We start from the raw sequence: 23526 nt of genomic DNA on the forward strand, positions 1-23526 counted from the left end.
ACACTTCCTCTCTTCTGCCATTACTGCTCTTTGTCCATCTGTCATTTACATGACATAACATTTCTAATAATAACCTGAAGTAATCTTTGCCTGTGACCTCAGCAAACCCTCTGTGCGCAGCATTGGGTGCTACAACAGTGGTATGAACCCAGCTAGGAGTGACTGACCACCCTCCCTCTGGCTGTGTTACCATTCTTCCAGGGTGCAGATAACCTTCCTTTAACCCTGGAGCAGACAGCACTGCAAAAGAATGGTCTTCTGCGTTTTGCAATTGAACACTGAATAAAGGGCTTATTTAACGGTGCTTGGGATCCAGGAATGAACAGAGCTAATCCAATCCAGATGTCCCAGGTCTCAGCTAGTGCTTCAAATGCAAGTTTTTTCTCATTTCCCTATCTAAGTATTTCTTTACTTCACAAGGTCACTCCTGTTCCACATGTTGTTTAACATAAAAAAGATAAATTTGCCATCTGGCTGCATTCTGGCTTCCATGGAAGGGAGGAAGGAATAAACCAGGACTGGCTAAAACCAAGCACAGAGTATCTGGGCATTGATGACTTCAGCCTGCTGAATTGAGGGCCATCCATTACTGTTGCAGAAAAGCTGTTTCTCTAGTAGAATTCTCAATGACCTCCATCCTTCAGGCGCTTTAGAGGGTTTGCAGTGTTGTTAGCCATTGCTGACACTCATGACCATCTGCTCTTGCCAAAACTGTTGTATAATTAAAGAGGTTGCATCAACCCACCAGGTGGTGAATTTGGCTAAATCCTTCCCCACACACCCCAGAAGTACATTTCGCATTCTGCATCATTGTGTGATGAGTTGTGGATCTGGGAAAGAATCCAGCTGAGCTGTGCAAAAGAAATCTCTGCACATGACCTCAAAGTTGATTTGGTAGCTCAGGCTCTCAAGAATAAATAAGCAAATCACCGATAAATTGACTGATATAACAAATCCACAAACTTCCCAGAATGGTGTGTTTTCTTTTTTTTCTTTTCCTTTTTTTTCTAGTGCAGTTGCCCTTCTCCACAAACAATTTCTCATATAAGGCCCATTTAAAAATCCAACGCACTTCTTGTCAGTGAATATTTCACATTGTTATGGAGGCCACACATGATGTGGGAGACAGGTCACTTTTTTACCAGGCAATCTGCAGATATCTACAGAGAAAAAAATGGATTTAAAGTTGCCTGTAGAGACAATTAAAAAATTCTGGTTTTTTATTCAGTGAGATTAAAAGTATATGCAAATATTTAACATAAGAAGGTTAAGAATTGCAGCTCACCTTTTGCTTTTAGTAGATGACAGAAACCAAGTGAGATTTTAGGATATATTAAAAAATTCTAACTCTAGAAATGAGAGGGAGACTATTTACAAGAGCATGTAGTGACAGGACAGGGGGGAATGCCTTCAAACTGAAAGAGGTTTAGATTAAATAATAGGAAGAAATTATTTACTGTGGGGATAGTGAGAGACTGGCACAGGCGGCCCAGGGAAGCTGTGTATGCCTCATCCCTGGAAGTGTCCACGGCCAGGTTGGATGGGGCTTTGAGCTACCTGGTCCAGTGGAAGCTGCCCCTGTCCATGGGGCAGCAGGAAATTGGAAATAGATGATCTTTGATGTCTCTTCCAACACAAACCATTCTATGATTCTATGATGTTTATTAGAATAACATGTGAAAAAAATCTGTAGAAAAAGATTGGAATGAACTCCTCATAGCTTGGTGTGTGTTGTGCTTTAAGCATAACCCTGCTTCATTAAAAATGTAGGTTTGTATGTTTCTTAAAGGAAGCTGTTGCATTTCATACAGTTTCTTTTATGGTTTATGAGCCAGACACACTGGCTTTAAAGAAGTGTCACCCCATTAATGGATTTCTGTCAGCTTGATAGCCCTGCACTTCACCGCTAAGTGCAGCCCTTTTTTTTTTTCAAGCCATTGACAGCTGTATTTCACTGTTTTTTGCAAAACAATGTAGAGAGAATTGCCTTGCTGTAAAGGATCTCTACTGCTTTAAGGAATGGCTCTCAATGGAGGAGAACTCTCAGAAGGGGATTTACAAGCCGGGGCTGATGCTGCTCACTCTTCCTGAATGCAACAGGTTGCCCAGCCTGCACCAGAATCCCAGCTCCTGTACCCACATCCCTTTCTTTGGTAAGATGGCACATGTTGCTGATTGTCCAGAGAGCTGTGTTCTTGGTAAGGGAAAGGGGAAGGGTACGATCCATAATTTACAGCTAAAGTAAAAGCTGATGGTGGGTACTGTCCTGTCAGCACCTTGTGTGCATGGAATTGTGACAGCTGCTTTAGCTGTTTGCCTCTCTTGTGCAACCAGGATATGGGAAAAATCCCTCAAGTAAATAAAGCCTGGATCTTTATTGGGAAGATCCTAACAATCCTGAAAAACAGTCTTAATGATAGCAAAGTTGCCACTCAGATGCCTTTGCAAAGAAATAAGCTGTTTAAGCACTGCTAGGGAGGGAACCTTTTCCTGTAGCATGCTTCTAAGTGAGCATCTGGTCATATTGCATCCTGGACAATCCCTCCTTACATCTTGTCTTCTCTTTTTACAGATTTTAAGAAGGAGAACATAACCAGTAAGTAGACTGCTCCAGACCCTATGTTTTTAGAGACATGATATTCTTTATTGAAGCTGCCATTTGCACATGTTTTTGTGTTTTCTGCTGGTCCTGGCTGGCTGAATTTAGATTGTTACTGAGGAATATCTGGGTTTCCATGTCCGAGGCATGGGGAAACACAGTTCCAGCTTTTTGGAGGTTGGGGAGACCATGGGCTGGTAACTTTTTATGAGATAGGCATGCAGGTTTTAGATGGTACCCTTCCCTCCATCTGTATCCTTTTCTATCTACCCATTGCCTCTCATTCCCCTCTACCCTTATTTGGATTTATGATTCTGAGGTTGTTCCAGCCTTGTATGTTAACAACATGGTTACCTATGACAGGCTGGCCTTGCAAGACCTTAAGCTCCCAGATCTCTTATCAAATCACCTCAGAAGTCTGGCTGTTTCTTGTATGAGCCTCCCATGACCAGTGGTGAGACCCAGACATGTCCTGCAGTGCTGCTTTGACTTCTGTCAGGCTCCCCCCTGCTGCTGGTTGTGGCTGAAGCATGCACACCCAACTCTTGCACTCGTGTGCAATTGCAGTTTCAAGCTCAGCCACTGAACTTGCCTCACTGGAAAAAGGAATCTCTCTCTTGCCATGCATTTAAGCAGGTGAGGTTTGCCGATTTTGCAGTGGCTCAACCTTATGTATGGAGAGAGAGGCAAAGTGGAAAAAAAAAAAGGAAATAAAGAATATTGGGGAATATTCTTTCATGGAAGGATCTTGGCTTCACCTGACAACCCGAGACCTAGGGGCCTGGTGATGCAGACATGGAGACAAGGGCTTCAGAACCCTCTGGGCCAATGCCTACGGCCTGCAAGGGCAGCCATCCCTGCCCTGGTGGAGGAACCACAAGAGAGAGGTGTCAGCATATGAGAGGAGCATTTGTGGGATAGCTTCAGTCTCCCCACAGTTGTTTCAGGACACATCCGCTGTCTCCTGTGTATTGTGTATGCATGAACTTTTCTGTTCATCTTCCACAGCATTTTCTCAGAGTGGCATTGCATAAATGTACACTATTCAGTCATGAACCAGGAAGATATAATAGTAATATTTTAGTAATATTCACCCCTCTTTTTTCTTTAGACCCACTGCTATGTGCACAGGGGTTCGTTGAGCATGAACTGAACTGTTTTCTAGCTTGTTATCAAATTATTCATTAATGTCTAGGTGGACCAGCTATATTATTCCTCTGTCCTCATTGTAGGAAGACAGTCTATGAAAACATCTGCATTTTCAGAGTATGAAAGATTCAGAGGCTCTTACTTGCTCCTGCCCCTAAAGGTCTCCACATTAATCTTTTAAGGTGTCCCACTAACATTTATTTCAAATCTGTGCAGAAATCTTTTCCTTGTTTATTACTAGCTGTGTCATGAGGTATGTTTCAGGCACTGCTTTCCTTGTCTTTGAATGTGAAACAAGTAAAATTCTCATCTCAGGTACACAAGTATGTTCCAGGACAGTTTAACACCTCTGATTAGGATGTTACACCTCTGCAGAGCTACAGGTGCTGGTCATGTGGGGCTGCTATCTTATTGCAGATGTGAGTCATAAATGGTATTTATGTATCAGCCAAAGAAATCCACCTTAGAGTATTTTACTTTGCATTTGTCATGGGTTTAAATATTCCCATAAAGTCCATGATCATTCCTCTACTGAAGTGTTTAGATGCCTCAGGGCTACATGAACTCAATCCTTTGTTTAAGCTCATTGGACTGGAGTTAACACTTTAAAGACAGTGTGCCTACCTACAGGTGTATAGTGTCTGCTACCTGCTGAAGACTCAGTAAGCTAAGAGTGTATCAGGATATATAACTGCAACCTGAGTGCAAGAAGAAAACAGCAGATAGTCATGATGATGTGTTGGTTATGGTCCTTGTACATGAGAAAGAGTACAATCCACAAAGACAGATACCCTTGTGTCAAATTTGGGTCAACCCTTACACAAAGCTTTCAAGAAGATGAAAAGTACTTGCTTAAAAAAGTAATTATTTTAGAACATATCATGTTTCTTCTTGTTCTTCTTTATTCCTGAGCTGCAAGATTATGAACATAATAGAAAATAAAATTATGACAAAAGAATGTCCTGGTTTGTTAACTTTTCAAGGCTAACAATGCAATGGACCTTAATATATGCCATGTATTACAATGTTAGCTGCAGCTCAGCTGAGTTTAGAGATTAGGTACTATGTATTGAAATCTGTAAGGCTGCATCTCCTCTGCTGTCTTTCTGCTTCCTAGATTATGCCAGCATACATTCTCCTATGGGGACAGGTGTATGTGAGGACATATGTCCTGTGAGGACATTAATGCATATTCCTGCAGTAAAATCTCAAGATTTTCTGCCTAATTTTTCTGCAGCTGGAATAAGCCCTGTATATGCAGTGACTACACTATCTTCATTATAAAGAACATTATTTTATACTGATACCATTCCTTAAATCATAGTTCAGATCATATTTCAGGGTATCGTCTCCATGCATGCTGAAAATCATAGGCTGTTTCCAAATAATCAAAGAGGATAAGCACTGTAGAGAAGCAGGAGGAAGGCACCCTTATGAATCCCAGCTCCCTGCTACCAACCTGAGGAATATGAGTGTCTTCCTATCAGTGCCCCGCTAAGAATGCAGGCTCTGAATCATGGAACCAGTGCTGTGATTTGCTTTCTGCCTTGGTTTGGCTAGAGTGGATTCAGCGTGGTTCTGCCCTGCACTTTCTGCATGATGTACTATGAACTATGTAGTTGCAGCTCAACCATCACAGACACATGGCCTATTTTCTCATTCTGAGAGAGTGAGTGCCCTCTTTGAAGTTTTACCAGATTTCTGCCTATGTATTGAGTGCAAAATCCATTAGAGAGTAAACAGGAGGCTAAGCAGGGCCCTTTCTGTGTTGTCTAGTCCTTCTGTGTGCTTCACAGAAGATGCTGTCAGATGGCCTCATGTAACAACATGAACTTTATTCTTGTGAGTCTCTGCTGCAGGACATGTTCTGAAATGCCTTGACCCTACAGGTTTTTTTCTCTTCCAGGGACTTGCTACAGTGGCAATGGTCAGTTTTACCAGGGCACAGTCAATGTCACAGCATCTGGCATTCCCTGCCAGAAGTGGAGTGATCAGGTGAGTTCAGTGTGAGATGCACCAAATGGAGAGTTGTGCTAGAGGTTTGCTTTTCCAAGGAGTTTCTCAGAGTCAGGCAGCCCAGTCTCAGTGAAAGGGATAAGCAGGGAACAAGTTGCCTTCATTCTTGAGCTCATTTTATAATCTTATCATATTTCAATCTGCAAGTTTTCCTTACTGTGTCAAGATGTGTTCTCTGTCATTTCAGGCGACCAAAAGGCTGTTTCACCAAGGGCTCTGTCTTGCTTCCCTCCTTTGGATTTTCTTTTAATTTTGTTTAAAAAATAATAGCATGGAAAATTATACTGAAACACTAATACAATTTGCTTCCTTCCCCAAGGCTCCCCATTTGCACAGGAGGACTCCTCAGGTTTTCCCAGAGCTGTTGGATGCTGAGAATTACTGCCGCAATCCAGGAGGTGAGAATGAGCGTCCCTGGTGCTACACAAAGGATCCAGCTGTGACCTGGGAATACTGCAGCGTGTCTCCCTGTGGAGATGGTAGGCAACTGCACTTTATGATTTCTGCCACTGTGGCTGTTTCGTGGCCATGCAAGCTGTACCATCCTGGGTACAGCTGTCTGTCTGGATTCTGTCCTCTGGATTCAGCTAGTTCTGGGTCTTCTCACAGATTCATTCAGCATCTTAATTGAGAAGCTTTAAAGTGCCCCATGAAGAGGGGAAAATGAAGACAGATGAATCAAGCATCTTGCCCTAGGTTATATAAATGCTAAAGATGAAGTGAAATGTCCTGTGGTATTCTGAAAAATTGATTTGTCACACTGTTTAGAAGGTAGGGCTTCAGGTTGTTTTCCAAAGTTGTTTAGTTTAGGGTGATTTCTTTTCAACAATACTGCCCACCCCCCACCCCCTCACCCCCCCAGTTCCCCAGTTTAAGCTAAAAATAAGCCATAAAAAGATGAAAGCATCTTTGGGTTTTGATGTAGAAGCTAAGTATTCCTGTAATTTCTTGTTCAAAACCAGAAAAATTTTTGAAAAATATTTCATCCAAGATTTCCAGTTTCTGGATTTCAGTGCTCAGAAATAAGACTGCATTTGGAAACTTACTGCACAGGGAACAGAGGTTCTATGGACATAAGTGAACACAAGTAATTTTCAATTTCTTTCAACTTTCTTTCACAAGTAAATTTCAATTTCACAACTAAGAAGAAGGGTTTAAATTTCTTTCTGTTCTCAAACACTGCATGCAGAGAACAGCATTTTCTAGAATATCTCAGAAAGTACTCCACAGGTAGTTATGTGATTTTTTCCCTAATAATTCAGCCAAGTGTGCTTTAAACTAGTTTTCCACATTTTCCCCATAAAGACACTGAGATGCAAACTGTTGGGGGTAAGAGGATATTTCAGGAAAGTATCACTCTGTACTTGCTTGGTCTTACAGTCCTCCCTGCAGATTCCTTTTAGGACACATGATACATTGTGGTTTACATTGTGCACCATTGATCTTTCCCACTGCAGATATTGCTATATTTGAATACTGTTGAGACTGTCAGATGTGACCTCCCATTTGTAACTCTTGCAAATATTCTATACCAAAACTGTGTTCCCAGCTTAATGGGCACTATATATTGGTCGTACCAGATTTTGCATTTTCACATGTGGCAAAACAAATGGGTTTTGCTTCCTGCAAACCAAGCTTCCCTAGTATGGTCCTCTCATGTGGTCATAGGGCTGTATGTAATGTCAGTAATTTCCAGGGTGACAAGTTAGCTTCGTAAATTCCTCTAAGAGAAAGCTCTATAAACTAGCAGAGGCATAACCCTCTGATTTTATTTGCATTACAGCATTGTTATCACTGGGAACAAGAAAACCAAGTGGAGAGACTCTAAATCTTCCCCCTCCTCCTCCATTTTCCCCTACATACTCCATGACTGTTATCATCTCGATCATCTCCAGCTTTGCCCTGGTTGTGATCTTTGGCATTATCACCCTGGTTTGCTGCCGTCGTCGAAAACAGTGGAAAAACAAAAAAAGGTAAAGCTTGGAACTTAATTCAGTGCAAGAAATGCTGCTTTGGAAAAAGAGCTTTCTTGTTTCTGAGAGAAAAGTCCTGTGAACACCTGTGAGGGGACAGCAGCCCTCCCTCTGCTTGTGCCAACCCAGTGTTAGCTCTGTTGAATTCCACCTTCTGTGCCAGAGCAGAACGTGGTGACTAGGGACATGGACACCTTGCTGCAAGGTTCCTTCAGTAGCCCTGCTCCACCTTCCTTTTTCACCCTGAAATAAATAAGCTCAGGAGGAGATGAAGCTAGTTATCTCCTGATTGAGAGCTGTGCACACACTGACCAAAAATCTCTCCATTGTTTCAGAGAGTCGGAGACACCAACTCTCACCACTCTGCCCTCCGAACTGCTCCTGGACCGGTTGCACCCCAACCCCATGTACCAGCGCATGCCTCTTCTCCTCAATCCAAAATTGCTTAGCCTGGAGTATCCCAGGAACAATATTGAATATGTGAGAGATATTGGGGAGGGAGCATTTGGGAGAGTCTTCCAGGCCAGGTAAGCAGTCTCTTTGTGAGTCTTCTTTATCTGAAGGTACTTGAAAAAATCAGCATGGAAATCATCCATCCATCCATCCATCCATCCATCCATCCATCCATCCATCCATCCATCCATCCATCCACTCAAATGCATGTGTACCAAATGGTACACAACACTCAGGTTTGAAGAATTGTTTTTGTTGTCCACTCCTATCTGTCAATATTTGTTAAACTTTTGCCACAATTTACTCTCTTCTACTTTCTAGTAGATGTAATGCCTTACTGACATTATCTGGTGTAAAAGTTCAGCTAAATTTTGCCAAGAGTACTGCCTGTAACATGTGACCTATTGTGAAGTTCTTGCATTTCCCAGTATTTATGAATTCTCAGTGTGTGGTGATCTCCATTATAACACCAGTACTGACCTGTGTAATTAGCACAAAAGTCTTTGCATCATGCTACAGTTCAGTCCAAACTGAATTGCAATTTGATTCTGTGGCAAAACCAAACCAAACCAAAAATCCCCTAAAAACCCTCCCTACATAGGCCAGTGGGGGGATGGGCATATGGTTGTGTGTCTGTGGTGTCCCAACCTTAATGGAAAATGCACACCCAAGATTTGCAGATGCTTGTGGGTGAAAGGAATGGCAAAAGCCAGAGTATCTGCAAAAGTGTACAAATTTTTATTAGTAAATTACACGCCTTCCATGGAAATAGCTCTTTTATTGTCCCTGACCTCCTATATAAGCACAGGGCAGTGGGTTTTGAAGAAAGGGGTAGTGTGAAAAGGAAGGGAGACAAAAAGATGGATTAAAGATGAAAGGGAGACGAAAGAAAGAAAGAAAGAAAGAAAGAAAGAAAGAAAGAAAGAAAGAAAAAGAAAGAAAGAAAGAAAGAAAGAAAGAAAGAAAGAAAGAAAGAAAGAAAGAAAGAAAGAAAGAAAGAAAGAAAGAAAGAAAGAAAGAAAGAAAGAAAGAAAGAAAGAAAGAAAGAAAGAAAAAGAAAGAAAGAAAGAAAAAAAAGAAGGAAGGAAGTGGCGGAAGTGGTGGCAGTGGCAGAAGTGGTGGAAGGAAGTGGTGGAAGGAAGTGGTGGAAGTGGCGGAAGTGGCGGAAGTGGCGGAAGTGGTGGAAGGAAAGAAAAAAGGAAAAAAGGAAAAAAGGAAAAAAAAAAGGAAAAAAGGAAAAAAGGAAAAAAGGAAAAAAGGAAAAAAGGAAAAAAGATCAGTGGTCCTGGCTCCACCATCAACTCACCTGACAGAAAGCTTATGATCCTGGGGCACATATGTGTCTAGGCTTTGTGAGGGTACCTTTTTATAGTAAAATTTATGTGCCCTGGAGCTAATTTCCTCACTTTCTATACAAAGTGGGTTATTATGGGCAGCCCCTCCTTCCAGACCTTCCTGGAAAATGATTTAGGGGCTTTAGGGTCTTGGGTGCTCTTGATCCCCCCTTGCAGTCCATTCCACCTACTTCTCAGCCTCATTCCTGCACCTCTGATGGTGGTGTTGTGCTTATCTCCAGCAGCCAGAACAAGGACACTTGTCTCAGAAAAATGTTGCCCTACCTCTGTATGGCCCCTTTCTACTGCCATAACAATCCTTGGTTGGTTCAATGGCTATCTGGATATCAGTGTTTGAGTAACACATATAAATTCCTTTATCTCTAGACTTCTTCAGTGTCCCCTTTAGTTAGTTTCTCACTTTTTATTTTTGGAATTTGCAGCCACTGTTACTTGTTTTAAACCTAAATTATTAGATGACAGCCCAGTTCTGATAGTACCATAGGAAGTGAGGTTGTGCACTTTTACAAATGTGAAAAATCTTTAACTGACAACCCCAAAAATGAGGAGGATGGAAGATATCTAGTTTTTCTTGACAGACTCCATAATTTCTGCAAGACAATCTGGACAATAATAGTTTCCTCCTGAAGTCCCATCCCCAAATTCCTAGAAGAAAGTGTACAGGCTGTATAGTTCCCTGCTTAGTCACGGCAGTAATCTTTGTCCTTTGCAGTTAACAAGCATGGGGCATGGCTGATTTTGTAGCTGTATCTAGAGTAGTGTATGATGACCTCAACAAAAACCCAAGGAAGGATCAGAGTCCCACCATGAGCCAAGATCTGCTTGGTGAAATGTTTCTGTTGACTGCCAAAGCAAAGGGCTATCCTTGCAAAAAGTAGTCATAATGCCGGTATTTGTAATGTTTATAGTTAAGCTATATGATGTACCTGCTAGAAAATTAGTTCTGTACAGGTTAGACATGTTACAGCTGGGAAACAGTTTCAACAGCTATGATGGATTTTTTTTTTTCCTAATGAAGAGATAAATTATTTCTAATGGAAGAAAAGCAAGCATACTTTTCTTTACTACAGAGAAAATGAAAAATAACAAAATTCAAAGGGTGCACAGTGGGATTGCCACAGATGCTTAGCCTGTGATGAACTGTTATCTTGGATGGCCAAACACATCTGAGCTTGAAGCAGGAACACAGCTGCAGAAGCTGCACAACAGCTGCGCTTGGGGCACTGCACACCAGGGGCACAGGGCAGCTCTTGTCCCAGACTCAGCGCAGTGCTCAGGGTGCCCTGAGGTGCATCACCTTCCTGCTCATGCTGCAGGAGTCTTCACCTGTGTGCCAGCAGGGCAGGAACTCTACTTCCCAAGTGCTGCTTTGGCCCTGCTCTGGAAGGTCTAATACAATTTGAGTGCTGCACAGACCTTTCTGAGCTCGAAATGACTTTCATGGATATCAAGAAAGACTTCTCAAAGGGCATTCAAATATCACTAAAGTGCTAGTTAAGCAAGTGCCAAAGTGGTGTAAAGACCTTTTATGTGGATTTCATACACTTCAGCACTGCAATTTCTTTCAATTAAGCCTTTTTGTTATTGTCAATGGAAACTGAGAGAAAAAGACACAGGAGAAGAAAAGAAAGTGTTACATCTCATCTAGCATTTGCAAAGTGAGAAGCATCTTGAGAGATGCTTGCTCTCTCTGGGTCAGGGAGGGAGCTACAGAAATATTGCTTCTTAGGGACCTCCTTTGTTTATTACCACCTCTATAAAAATGCCTCCAAGGCTTTATAATTCCTTATAATAAGGTATAGACATTTTTGTGCACTTCTGGCAGATCAGCGCAGTCCTAGTATAAGCTGTGTGTTCATCCAGGTTACTGAAATGATCAAAACTCAAATTATTGCCTTCCCATCTCAGAAGGATAAAATGTACTCTCCTGCATGTGTTAAATGGACATCTCGAGCTAAGTTTAGCAATCCTCTTACTTCTCCTGCTCTCATGTTTCTCGCTCTTCTGTAAACACAGCTCTGCACTCAGTGCCAGCGATGCCTTTGCCAGTTGGCTGCTGTGAGTCCTGATTCAGTGTTTACTCACTCCTGGGTCAAGCAACATGTTAGGACAGGAAGTGTCTAGCTATCATTTACTAGCTTCTCCTGAAAGGCTACTGTCTTCACCAGGAACAGCTTCACACTTGGAAGGATAAGGAAGTAACCATGCTTAAAACAAAATTCAGGACCAGGCTCAGGTCTGTCCCAGATAGGTCTTTGTGGCTGATTCTCCTCCTGGGAGGACCATGCTGGCCCCACAAGACACCAGAGCACCGGCTCTGTGCAGTTCAGTGCAGACTAGCATGCAAGTTTTCTTCCAGAGCTGGACCTGTGTGGTCCAGGCAAAGCCTGAAGATCAGGATTGCCTAAAAGCCTGGATATGGAGTCTTTGCCAGTAGGCTGGTATGGAAGTTTTGCTAGTAGGCTGGTAGACCTACACTACAAATGCACAACATGCTGTTCCTCCTTAGGGACAGGGCTCTTCCTAAGGTCAGAGTTTCTTGACAGAAGTCTCCTCATGTTCTCTCTATCTGCAAAGGGTATTTCTTTGACCTGCTGTCTCATATATAGCTGAAAAATAGTGTGGGTGTTAATTAATAAAAAAAACCAAAACCCAACCTTCCCTTCCCCCTCAAAAAGCAGCTCCTGCTGATGCAGGGCAGTCTCCTGCTCACATATTAACTTAACCAAAGAATAAGGTAAAGGTAGGCTCCCACCAGACTCAGTAGATGTTAATTACATTATTTAATAATCTAAGAGAAGCTGCCCAACTGTTATGGTGAGCAAGATGGGGACAGGACAGAGTCTCAAATACAAGTTCAGACTGCTCCTCATTTTTTTTACATATTTGCTGCTTGAAATAAACACAGGCAGGAGACCTTTCTCCTTTTTAATGCCTTTATTAAAACTAATCAGCTCAGGTGGGGAGAACCAATGGGTGCACTCTCACGCCACTGCTGCTCCCAGGAGTGACTCGGAGGAGGAGGAAGCGTGCAGCTTTGTCCACAGGCCTGTGGGCAGAGCTGGGGATTCCTTCCTCACAGGAGCATTGGGAAAGCCCTTGCTTTTTGGTTCAACATTCGAGGTCCTCTGTCTAGCCAACATCTTAGGTTAGGATGAGGGGTAAAAAGGCCTTGGCAGATACTGGATTCTGTTCCTCACGTCTAGCCATCACTTTGATTCGTCAATTTTGTGTTGGCTCGTTGTTTTAGGGTTTTTTGGCTTTGTTTCGTGAGGGGTCCATCCCGTTGCATGCAGGAAATGAGGTCATTTGCATGCCGACTCGATGTCCCTTCCCCTCCAGCGTCTGGGTGCCACCTTCCGGGAAGCAGCAGGGCGACGCTCGACAAAAGGGGGGATTCTTAACCATTAATGACAGGTAGTTAATGAAAACGACCGGTGATTACAAACAGTTAGAACTCCACCCTGGCAGCAACTGGCCCAACCTGTGAACTCTGCAACCTTTTAAAAAAAATGGGCAGCTGTTCTACTTATAACACTGCTTAGGAAGGAAAACCTGACTGGGAACTTAAGTCAGACATTCTCTAGATAGGCTCAGAGTGAAATTCCTAGCTGCACCGCTGGTTGGTTCTTTAAACAGTATGCACTTAAATGCCAGTTAATGACTGGTGCACAAATCCATTGGTAGTGAAGCAGGCAAAGGACTGTTGCTGTCCACCCTGTGCATGAGCACTGTAAATTTCTCCTCAATTGCAAGAGAGATTACCTAAGGTAATTTCTTTTGATGCTTCCCAGTTCTAGGAGAGAGTTAGCCTATTTTTCAAAAAATGCTCTGCCTTCTGGCCCTCCAGCTGAATTCTCCAGGTTCAGAGGCAGCTGCTTCCCGCTGCTACCCTGCAGATGTGCCCCTATCGTTTGTGCAAAGACTGTCTTTAGGGCATGAAAGGGGTCAAATTTGATAGCTGTCTGACAAGACTTCAGACAGTTCCTGCCTCTGTGCCAGAACAGTGTGAGTTTCCCAGGCCTGCTAAGAACTGTACTGCATCGCCATGAGCTACCAAAGGTGAAATTTCTGGCTTTTGCCTGAGGGCCGCATTGTGCAGCTTAACCTCACTTGGCTACATTTAGGTTAGTTTACATTACAGAATTCAGTGAAATTGGGTGGTTGGGTGTACATCAGCCTGGGGTGAGTTTCTGTCTCCAAAGCAGTCAGGACTAAGCTCTGTCCCCCCCTGCTTTGGCACTGTGCTGGGTCTGCTAGTCAGAGATGAGTGGTAATCTCTGAGACTATTTGGAAGATATAAAGCTCTCCTATTTTTACTTTTAAATCCCCTATTGCTTTGTTCAGGCTGCTGCTGCTGGCTCTAGTGCTGAGAATTGACAGCAGGTGCTTGTACTCCTCCCCTCCTACTAGACAGGGAACTGCTGCCAGCACAGGGGAAAGAAGGAAGACATTGTGCTGTAATGGAGGCGTAGCAGACAAGTGTGGGGCCTGATCCTCTGCTCTGGCATGTCAGACCTCCTTGCCTGAGTGTCTCAGCTGTGATCCAGCCACCTCTGATTCCTTTCTTGATGGACACCCTGCCATCCAGTGACATTTGACATTTACAGCATCCAAGTACTACTGTTGCAACTGCCATGCATCTGAAGTAGAAGACAAGGAAGCTGGAAGTTTACTTTGGAAATTGGAGTCTCCTCTAGGTGCTACTGAGCAATAAAATAACCTGGCATTCAAGCAACGGGAGGGCGATCAGGCTGGTGTAGCAACATGACACATAAATGGGCACCATTCCCCATGGGCTCTGGCTGGCTACCTGTATGGAATGTGTGTTAGCTGCAAGGCCCCTGGGAAGAATTTGTGCAGGAAACAAAATGTACCTCTGAGGTTTAGTGCATGTTTGAAGAGTGGAAAATTACTCTTCTCCGGCAACAGCTACCCCTAAATCTTTGGCAAGCCCAAATAATTAAACTTGTTGAGGGTGCAGGGAATCCTATTGATAGGAAAACAAATCTGTTGCTCAGAGTCAGGATTCAGTTTTCCAAGGGTTTGTGTCTATAAACTTTAGTTGAAGTTTCACAAGTATCAAAACATGTGTATTTACACATTAACTTGTTCTTCAGACAAGGCACAGGCTTGCTTTGTCCCTTCTGTCCTGTCACATGTTTCCACAAATCTTGAAGCAATATAAACTGTTTTCTAAACCTCAGCTACACCACATTAAATCCAGCTGAAATTAGCAAATGGTTTTATAACTTGTTAAAGGTGCATACACATGCCACACACACATACACAGAGAACAGTATCAAAAGGCGATTTTCCTTGCAAAACCAAGGGAATACACTTCCTGTAATTGCTACTTTCACTCTAATAGTAGCCAGATATACCAAAGTCACCACTGTGCCAGGTATGGGAAAGGAGGCTCTTTCATCAATTTAATAAAAAGTAGGTTTATTTTTAACTCCACTGTTATACCCCAAAAGTGAATTTTTTGGACTGAAGAGTCCATCTGTCCTCCATTAAGTTTATGATGTGATCTCCAGCCTAGGGAGCAGTTGTTTCTTACCAACCTGTAACTTATTTATGTCTTTAGCAGACACAGTAATGAGTCTGTAAGCAGCAAGACCAGTGATCAAAAAAGCTATATTGAATTTAGTTCTACCTGAACCAAATTAAATGCCTCCATAATATGCAATGTATATTGCAGTCCCAAGAGATGAAACTGGGCTTTAAGTTTCCTTCTGTTGGTTCTGGGGCCTTCTCCCTTTTTTTTTTTTTTCGGTCAGCCTCTCCTTTTGCATCAGAAACAGAACCGATATTTAGTGTGCATGTATTCATCACTGATGGTTTCCTCTCTTACCTCTTCCTTGCAGGGCCCCAGGGCTGCTGCCATATGAACCTTTCACCATGGTAGCAGTGAAAATGCTGAAGGAGGAAGCATCTGCAGACATGCAGGCTGACTTTCAGAGGGAAGCAGCTCTCATGGCAGAGTTTGACAATCCGAACATCGTCAAGCTTTTAGGTATCTCACTGAGGCATCCTATTGCCTTAACAGGATGGTGCATCACATCAAAACCTCCTCATGCTGCACTGGGTATACTGCTGGCCATCTTGCTGCCTAACTCTGCTTCCAGTCTAATAACCTTGACCCAGATGTCTTACAGGGAAGACGTGAACTTCCTGGAAATGTGATTTATTTTGTGGGTACTGAAAAGAAATAGTACAAGTCTTGTTAGTTTTATATGTCCCACTTACTATTGTGATGTCTGAACACTTAATAGCATTAAAAAAACCAAAATTGAATTAACAAAAAAAGCCAGCCACAAAAACGGCCTCTTCCTTTCCTTCCATTCTCATCTGAAAGGGCATCCTTCTTTGTTGGATTTTTTTAGAAAGTCTTGATGCTGAAGCTTGGCTAATAAGACACTTTCTGAGAAGAAAGCTGCTGACAAAAATATTCTTTTAGAAGATTGTAATTTTTTTTCTGAAGTAGATGCTGCTGGCCACTTTTATCTGGAAATACTGCTCTAATTTGTTGTATGCAGATCTGATTCTCATGAACAGGGACATTTGAGATCTTAATTTATTTCAGTAGGAAGCTCCAGAACATTTTGAAATGGATAAACCACATTTTTGGGAAAGCTGGGTTGATACAGATACTTTGGCTACAGAAATGAAAAGCAGAAAGAACACTAAACTGGACTAAACTTTGTGTTTATTGTTAACACATTTTAGGCCAGAAAAGGACAAAGGTACAGGCACAAACTAGTACCAGATCATGGGGCTGTGGAGAAATAGCCACCTTGTTGAAAACAGCTTAAATGATAAATCTTCACATACACTGTCAGATCCTGATGTCATCAGAGTGGGAGCAGCCATTTGTTTTTCCTCAAAGATTCAAATATTAGGTCCTCAGTCAGAATTTCAGATTTCACAATAAGTTGCATCACCAGTTGCTAAATGATGACCCTAAGAAAGCAAAACACATACATTTTAAATGTTGGCTTTTGCTGGTTAGCATTTTAATGATAGGTGCACAAATATTACTGTATCACTGTATGATCAATAAGGCTCATGGAAGTGTGGTAATGCTGGCCCACCAATAAAGCTGATAAAGTGCCAAGCATGTAGGACTGCATTCTACATCTAACAGACATGGCAAATATCTCCTTTCTGTTGTCTGCTTTTGATTTGTCTTTCTTTCATTTTTGAATATCTGTCATGCCAAAAGTAATTCCTCAACCAACTTTTTTTGCATGAGTTGTTAAAAAAAATAAAAATCCATGAGGGCAGGAGTTTCCTTGCAATTCAAGAGTTCCACTGAACATTTGAACATGCCCCTTGTGAATACTTTTGAAGTCTTCCTGCATATGTGTCACCCCTATAACAATATTATTGTTTAATAACACAACAATCACAAGAAATGTAGGAATTAAAAAGTAACTTAATCAGAACTTTAAAAGTTACTTCCTGAAAGTCCTTGCAGTTGCACCTGGGAAGAGGCAATACAATACTTTAGTTAATACTAACTTAAGCAGGATTGCTTAAGTTCTTCATTAAACTTAGCTCCAAAACTCTGTGTTTTACCCAGGATGTCGAGAAAAATCTTGCATTCAGCCATGTGCATGATTTGTAAGCATCACCCATGGATCATCATCAGATCCCTGATGCAGGAGCTTGAAAAGAGGCAGCATGCATGATGGATGCATGCAAAGTGGATGGTATTTGCATGGCTCTCTCTCTGCATTGTAGAAAGCCTCCCTTTTGTGCTTTGTGGCTTTTGCACAGCAAAACTCTCTTTGCTGCACAAAATGACCCGTGTGGTGTGTCCCCTGCCAGGCGTGTGTGCGGTTGGGAAGCCGATGTGCCTGCTGTTCGAGTACATGGCCTACGGGGACCTGAACGAGTACCTGCGTGACCGCTCGCCCCGCAACCTGTGCAGCCTGGCGCAGGGCAGCCTGGACACGCGGCTGCGCCTCCCGAACCCCCTGGCGCTCTGCTGCACCAGCCAGCTCTGCATTGCCAAGCAGGTGGCTGCCGGCATGGCATACCTCTCCGAGCGCAAGTTCGTCCACCGGGATTTGGCCACCAGAAACTGCCTGGTGGGGGAGAACATGGTGGTGAAAATTGCAGATTTCGGTCTCTCAAGGAACATGTATTCGGCTGACTATTACAAAGCTAACGAGAATGATGCCATCCCCATCCGCTGGATGCCCCCTGAGTCCATTTTCTACAACCGCTACACCACAGAGTCTGATGTGTGGGCCTATGGGGTGGTGCTGTGGGAGATCTTCTCCTACGGCATGCAACCTTACTATGGGATGGCTCACGAAGAGGTCATCTACTACGTGAGGGATGGGAATGTCCTCTCCTGCCCCGACAATTGTCCTCTGGAGCTCTACAACCTGATGCGCCTCTGCTGGAGCAAGTTGCCTGCTGACCGGCCAGGCTTTGCCAGCATCCACCGCATCTTGGAGCGCATGTACAAGAGGGCCGTGGCCAACATGTCTGTCTGAGGGATACAGTTCCCTCCCTATCTCCTGTGTCCACCTATTTAGACTGACTTGGACCAGCCCAAGAGCTCCTGAGTGATGGTGCCTTCACACAGTGTCTCACTCAGGGAGGAGAAAAGAGCTTGCTCCACAGCCAAACAAGAAATACAGACTGTACCCCTTTATGCACCTCTTTGAGTGGGACTGTACCTCCCAAACAACAGGGCTGACCTTTAGCCACCAAGACAGGACTCCTCAGGTTGGTGAGAGTTCTGGTCATACTAACTCAGTACTTATATTTAGCATTTCCAGGAGCAAAAAGTTGCCCAGGGAAGGCAAACTAATGTTTCTTCCTAAGCACTGTTTCTTCCCTTCCTAAGAGATCCCACCATGCCCTTCTGCATTTACACTCTTGGCTTTTACCTTTTTTCCCTCTTTCTCTAACATTTTCTAGTATTATTTAAAAAAAAAAAAAAGGTTGCAGAGTTCAATCTTCTTTTGGGGATACTGTTTATTATGTTATTTTCATGTACTGTTTACTATTTTATGTTTGCATACTCAGTCCTTTTTGCAGCAAAAGGATGTTTCTGAAGCCATAGGCCACTTTCATCTTCCTTTAAACTTTCACTCTCTCTCATTACGATAACACTGACAGAGTCACAACAGGAGCCTGCTGGACCACTGGCAGCCACCTGCATCTTCTGTTACAGAGACAGGCAAACTCCTGTCGAGCATGACACTTTCCATTTTCCAGTGGGGGAAGTCCAGAGTTACTTCACTTGATGTTTGCTAAAGTCTCATCTAAAACCTTTCCTTAAGCATTGCAGCACATCTTACCTACCTTCGCCTGAAGCAACAAAGCCATTTGATGCTGTGGGAGGAATTCATCCCAAAGGCCTGGTGCTGTACCTTGTAGGCATCCAAGACATATGTATTTGCCACTGCCTGGTCCTCACCATGCCAAAAGCAAAAATAAATTAATCCCCTCTTGAAGAAGCATGGCAGGTTGTATTAATTGCTTATTTCCATTTCCTTTGCAATCTTTGCCTCTTGTTTCTGGTTTCCTTTCCTGACAGATTCTCCTAAGTCCAATTACAATATTTGCTGGCCACCTTTCCTTGTGCTGCAGTTTAGAGACAGAGAAGTAAGAAAGGTGGATGTCTGCCAGCAGTGTCTGACAACCTGTCAGTTAGGAGAAGGTAGAGAAAATTTGCAAGAAGAATTGCAAACTGTCCATCTGCAGGGCAAAGATGAGACTGCCTCAGTAACAGCCTGAAGCCCATCTCCAAATACCAAATGTTTCTCTGCTAAAAGTTCTCCAAATTGTGATGGATACTTCAGTGCTAGAGTAAATTTTATTCCTCTGGTGATGGGTGTAACCATTTAGCTCCTTGTGGAGTGAGGAGCAGTTGTCCCAGAGCCCCACTGCTGACACAAAATGTAGCCTGAGGCAGGGATGTGCATTATGACTATAGAGCAGGAGTGGAAATGAATGAGTGTTTTAGTGAGGCTTCTGTAACTTGGACACACTGGTTTAGCCTGCCAAGAAAGCAGCAGTAGAGAGTAGCTATCTGTGTTTTCTGAAACATAGGCTTGAAAAGGTCTGTGAATCATTATAAAGAATAGAACTGGAAAGATCATACTTTCCTCTGCTGCTCTCCTGTTTCTTTGGGTTTTTATTTTGTTGGTTTTGTTGGGTTTTTCTCATAGAACCATGGTTTGATCTGATTGTGGCCACAACAGCATGATTTAATGTTTTCAGACCACTGGTGTTGCCTTCAATTGGAGCAAAGAGCTTGCAATTACCAAAGACAATGGTAAGAAAAGAGGTTTGGGCTGCAAAATGTTGAAGTGCTAAAATAGTACCTGCACAGTGAGTACAAAATGGCCAGTGCTGTCTTATTCATTTAGCAGTCCTACCATCATGCTGCAATTGCACAACATTTACTGAGGTTTGGATGCTAAAGACAAATACCCTTGAAAATCCCAAAGCCCTCAATTTCAATAAAAAATTGTACTAGAGTTCCTGATATAGCTCCTGTCACCGCATTATGACCACCTCACAGTGTGCACTGTTGAATTTGTTAGGTTGTATCAGCTCCCTGTTTGAGGAGGCAGAAGTGAGGAGGCAGGCCTGGAAGGATGGAGGTGATGCTGAGCTGATACAGCATCAGCATCACCAAATACATCACCAAATACACATCCCAGGACTTATCATCTCTGTAAGGGAGAGGGCACATTCAAGATCCTTGCAGTGCTCAAGGCATCAGGCATTTTGTCGCCCTCTTTAGAGAGGGCAGGGTCAGAAGCTGTGTGTGGGTAGTTGTGTGGGTCCAGGTACCCAGCACCTCCTCTGAAGCTGGAATAATTCTTACACTAAGCAAAGCGCACAGTAATAGGTGCAAAATCTGCACCATGTGCTAAATGTAAACAAACACACCCATTTACAGTGTCTGGAGGACACTCTGCCTTTCTGCCTTCTAGGATCCCAGTGCTGCCTTCAGTTTTTCATTCTCCCATTCCCCTAGGAAAATTATTTCAAAACCAGTTTTCTTCTTGTTAGCTGCCTGTAATGTCACACTCTAGGAATTTTCACTCACTTTCTTTGTGAAAGAAATACTCCCATAAAATTGGAAGTGTAGCCCTTTTAATCTCATTTTCCTAGCCCAAATGCTTATCTCAGTGGCCCCCTATTTAGGATAATAGCAGAAAATTTTCTTTTCCTCATCCAGCATTCCAGCCTTTGCATTATAACCATGTACTGAAGTGTGAGGTAGTCAGTGTCTGCAGGTCAGGATGGAAAAAGCTTCCTTTCTTGCAGGAGGAAAAAGATAATTTGAAGACAGACTCAGAGAAGCTCTCATCAGCATGTTCTACAGGGATGGTAATTGCTTTTGGGTACTGATCCAGCAGGAGGGCTTAGCACCTAGATGGTGCTGTACTTTTAGGATTAAATTGTAGCAGGACTTCTGCTGCCTTAGCTGGATTTTACTGTTTCCTTCTTCTGTGAGCTTTTCAGCTTGCTAGGAGCTGGAGGTTCACTGCTTTCATGACATGCCTCCTTTCACAGATGTTTTTTCTCCTTATGTTTAAGATTCTGCTGTCTTCATTCTATGTTACACAGTGTGCTATGCCAGATTCTTCCAGACTTTCTGTGCAATTATCATGTAACACAATTTTTTTGAATGGGCGTAAACAAAGGGATTATGAGAAAGTAGAAGAGCAAGAAAAGTTTGTTGCTCAAAAAAGTTGCTTGGAAGCAAAAATATTTTGCTTTTCTAGTTTGGATTTATAATTCATGGGGAGAGAGAGGATGAATCAAAAATGAACATTTTTGTGTTCATTTTAGAACATTTGTGTGCTGCATGGTAGAGAACTTTTCTACATTTAGTTCCGTCCACACTGGCCCAAAAAATATGGAATGCTTCATGAATTTGCATGTCACCCTTGTGCAGGGACCATACTAACATGAGTTTAAGATGAACCTCTTTGGTGCTTTGGCTCCCATTCCCACTGAGAGCAGAGGGAGCCAGCAATCTGGGGCACTGGATGAGAACCCCAAGAAAAGGATTTGCAGCACATTTGATGTACCCATTCCCTTTGCAAGTGTGCTGCCTTGGGCGCTGGCAGCACATATACATCTTTATCCTTGGTGACATATTGTGAAACCTGACCAACAGAACAACACAGACATCCTTTTATGTTCCTGTGCCCTTATTTGACAGTTGCATTTAAAATGCACTTTTATAAGCTTAAATTCCATTAATGATTGGACACTGTTTACAACATGGTCAAATTTGGTTCATATCCTCTCAAACACTATGTGGGCTAAACGTAACTGTCTCGTCTCGTTTACCCAAGGGAATATACTAGTTATTATTCTGTGATTGTTTGTTATGAATGATGGCTTTGAAATACATCCCTAGCAGAGATGTACATTTCTCATTATCTAAACCTGTGTAACTCTTGTGTGCAATATTTTATAAAATAAAGAGGCATTGAAAAGGATAATACCAATTCTGTTCTCTCTGTTCTCTTCCTTCTCCAGCATGGTCTTGGGGATTTTTGCTTTTGTTTTTGTGCTTTTTTTCTGAAAATGAATGGTGTTTCATTTTACTAAAATATCTTTGTTACAGCTTTAAAAACACAGTTGTTATACTGCAGGCAGTTGCAGTAATAAGTTACCTTTTTATGTGTGCTCAAAGGTATGTGGTTTTGGTGGGTTAAATTTGATGGGTGCTGTAGGAATAAGAAACTTTACATTAAGAAACTTTACATTATGAGAACACATTAAGGGCTGGACAAGGGAAAAGAGAATGTTTTTACAGCAATGTAGATTGGAGTCCCTTTATGACTATCCCAAAGTGTAAGATGCCTCACAGAGATGGCAATGACATCTGTCTCCCTCCAAATATCTGCTGGTATTTGTGCCTGGATTCTGGTCTCACACCTAGATGTGTGGAATTAAAATGTGATATAAAATCAAAAGGGAATTGAGTTTGCCATTTGTAGAACACAGCTGGGCAAAGTTTCATGCTGATGGGTTTATCTAAAAGGCTAAAATTTGTTTTTTCTGCATATGATCCTTGAAGATGAACTCACTCAGCAAATGTATGGGAATTTTAACTATTTAAAATTAATTGCAAATCTTTAACAATCAGGAATGGGAAATCAAAACTTTCTGACTACAATTAGTCAGGCTAACTGGAAGTACATTCTTTATTTCTCTCTCTTCTCCCTGCCACTCTCCCAATACAATCTAAAGAGTTTTCTGCAAATCTTGCTAGAAACCTTAGGGAAAACAGTGTTTTGTAAATATTGTCCTTGCTGAGCAAGTCATTAATGAATTAGGAAAGGAATTATTTTTTCATCCTCTCAGTGAGGTTGAACCATATTAAAAGGTTGATGTGCCAAGTTTTTCAAGGCGCAAGAAGAAGTGGTGCACTCATTTCCTGCCACCAAATGAATAGACTTTTGAATCTGTAGAGGAACATTCTTCTAGCCTGGCTAAAAAGTTGACCCTATGACAGAACCTGTTGTCTTCAGCAGTACAATCTCTGCCAGGCTTTTCTCCTTCCAAGCCCCTTCACCTGAACCAGACAGCACAATGAGATGCCCCCAGTGCCTTGAGTCACCCTGAGTATTTTCTGTAATTCCGCCACCCTGCATGAAACAATAAGAGTAACGTGTGGCTGGGAAAAGCAGAAGCATGTAATAGATAATTTAGTTTTTCTTGACTTTCATATGTGATTTTGTAAATGCATATCCTTGTCTTTGTGTAGGTGTGTTCCCCCATTGGCAGGGGGTGAGGAAGCTTGCTTTCTGGGGAGGGCAAACAGGGCTTCACTCAATCCTCTATGCAAATTCCTTGTTGTGTCTTTCCATTAATTTAAAAACTTTGCATCTTCAGCTAAATGTAATGACATCTCACTTCCTCAAAGGAAAGTCCTAAGAGGCCTTTGCTAAGTTTCTGTCATTGCAGTGATGTGGGA

General features: G+C 42.5%; 1 protein-coding gene across 4 annotated transcripts in view; it reads left to right on the plus strand.

Moving 5' to 3' along the window:
- MUSK (muscle associated receptor tyrosine kinase) overlaps window positions 1–22021 on the plus strand; it is a 59361-nt gene extending 37340 nt beyond the window's left edge. For 3 of the 4 annotated variants that reach the window (XM_077171865.1, XM_077171867.1, XM_077171866.1), the window contains 8 exons: window positions 1978–2153; window positions 2573–2596; window positions 5655–5743; window positions 6084–6243; window positions 7548–7737; window positions 8073–8264; window positions 15416–15564; window positions 17382–22021. In XM_077171865.1, the coding sequence (XP_077027980.1) occupies window positions 1978–2153; window positions 2573–2596; window positions 5655–5743; window positions 6084–6243; window positions 7548–7737; window positions 8073–8264; window positions 15416–15564; window positions 17382–18058 (1657 nt within the window). In that variant the 3' untranslated portion in view covers window positions 18059–22021. The remainder of the gene's footprint in view (window positions 1–1977; window positions 2154–2572; window positions 2597–5654; window positions 5744–6083; window positions 6244–7547; window positions 7738–8072; window positions 8265–15415; window positions 15565–17381) is intronic. The other variant, XM_077171868.1, reaches the window with a different exon arrangement.
- Window positions 22022–23526: the final 1505 nt, after the last annotated feature.

The sequence above is a fragment of the Agelaius phoeniceus genome, chromosome Z (assembly GCF_051311805.1).
Source record: "Agelaius phoeniceus isolate bAgePho1 chromosome Z, bAgePho1.hap1, whole genome shotgun sequence".
NCBI lineage: Eukaryota > Metazoa > Chordata > Aves > Passeriformes > Icteridae > Agelaius > Agelaius phoeniceus.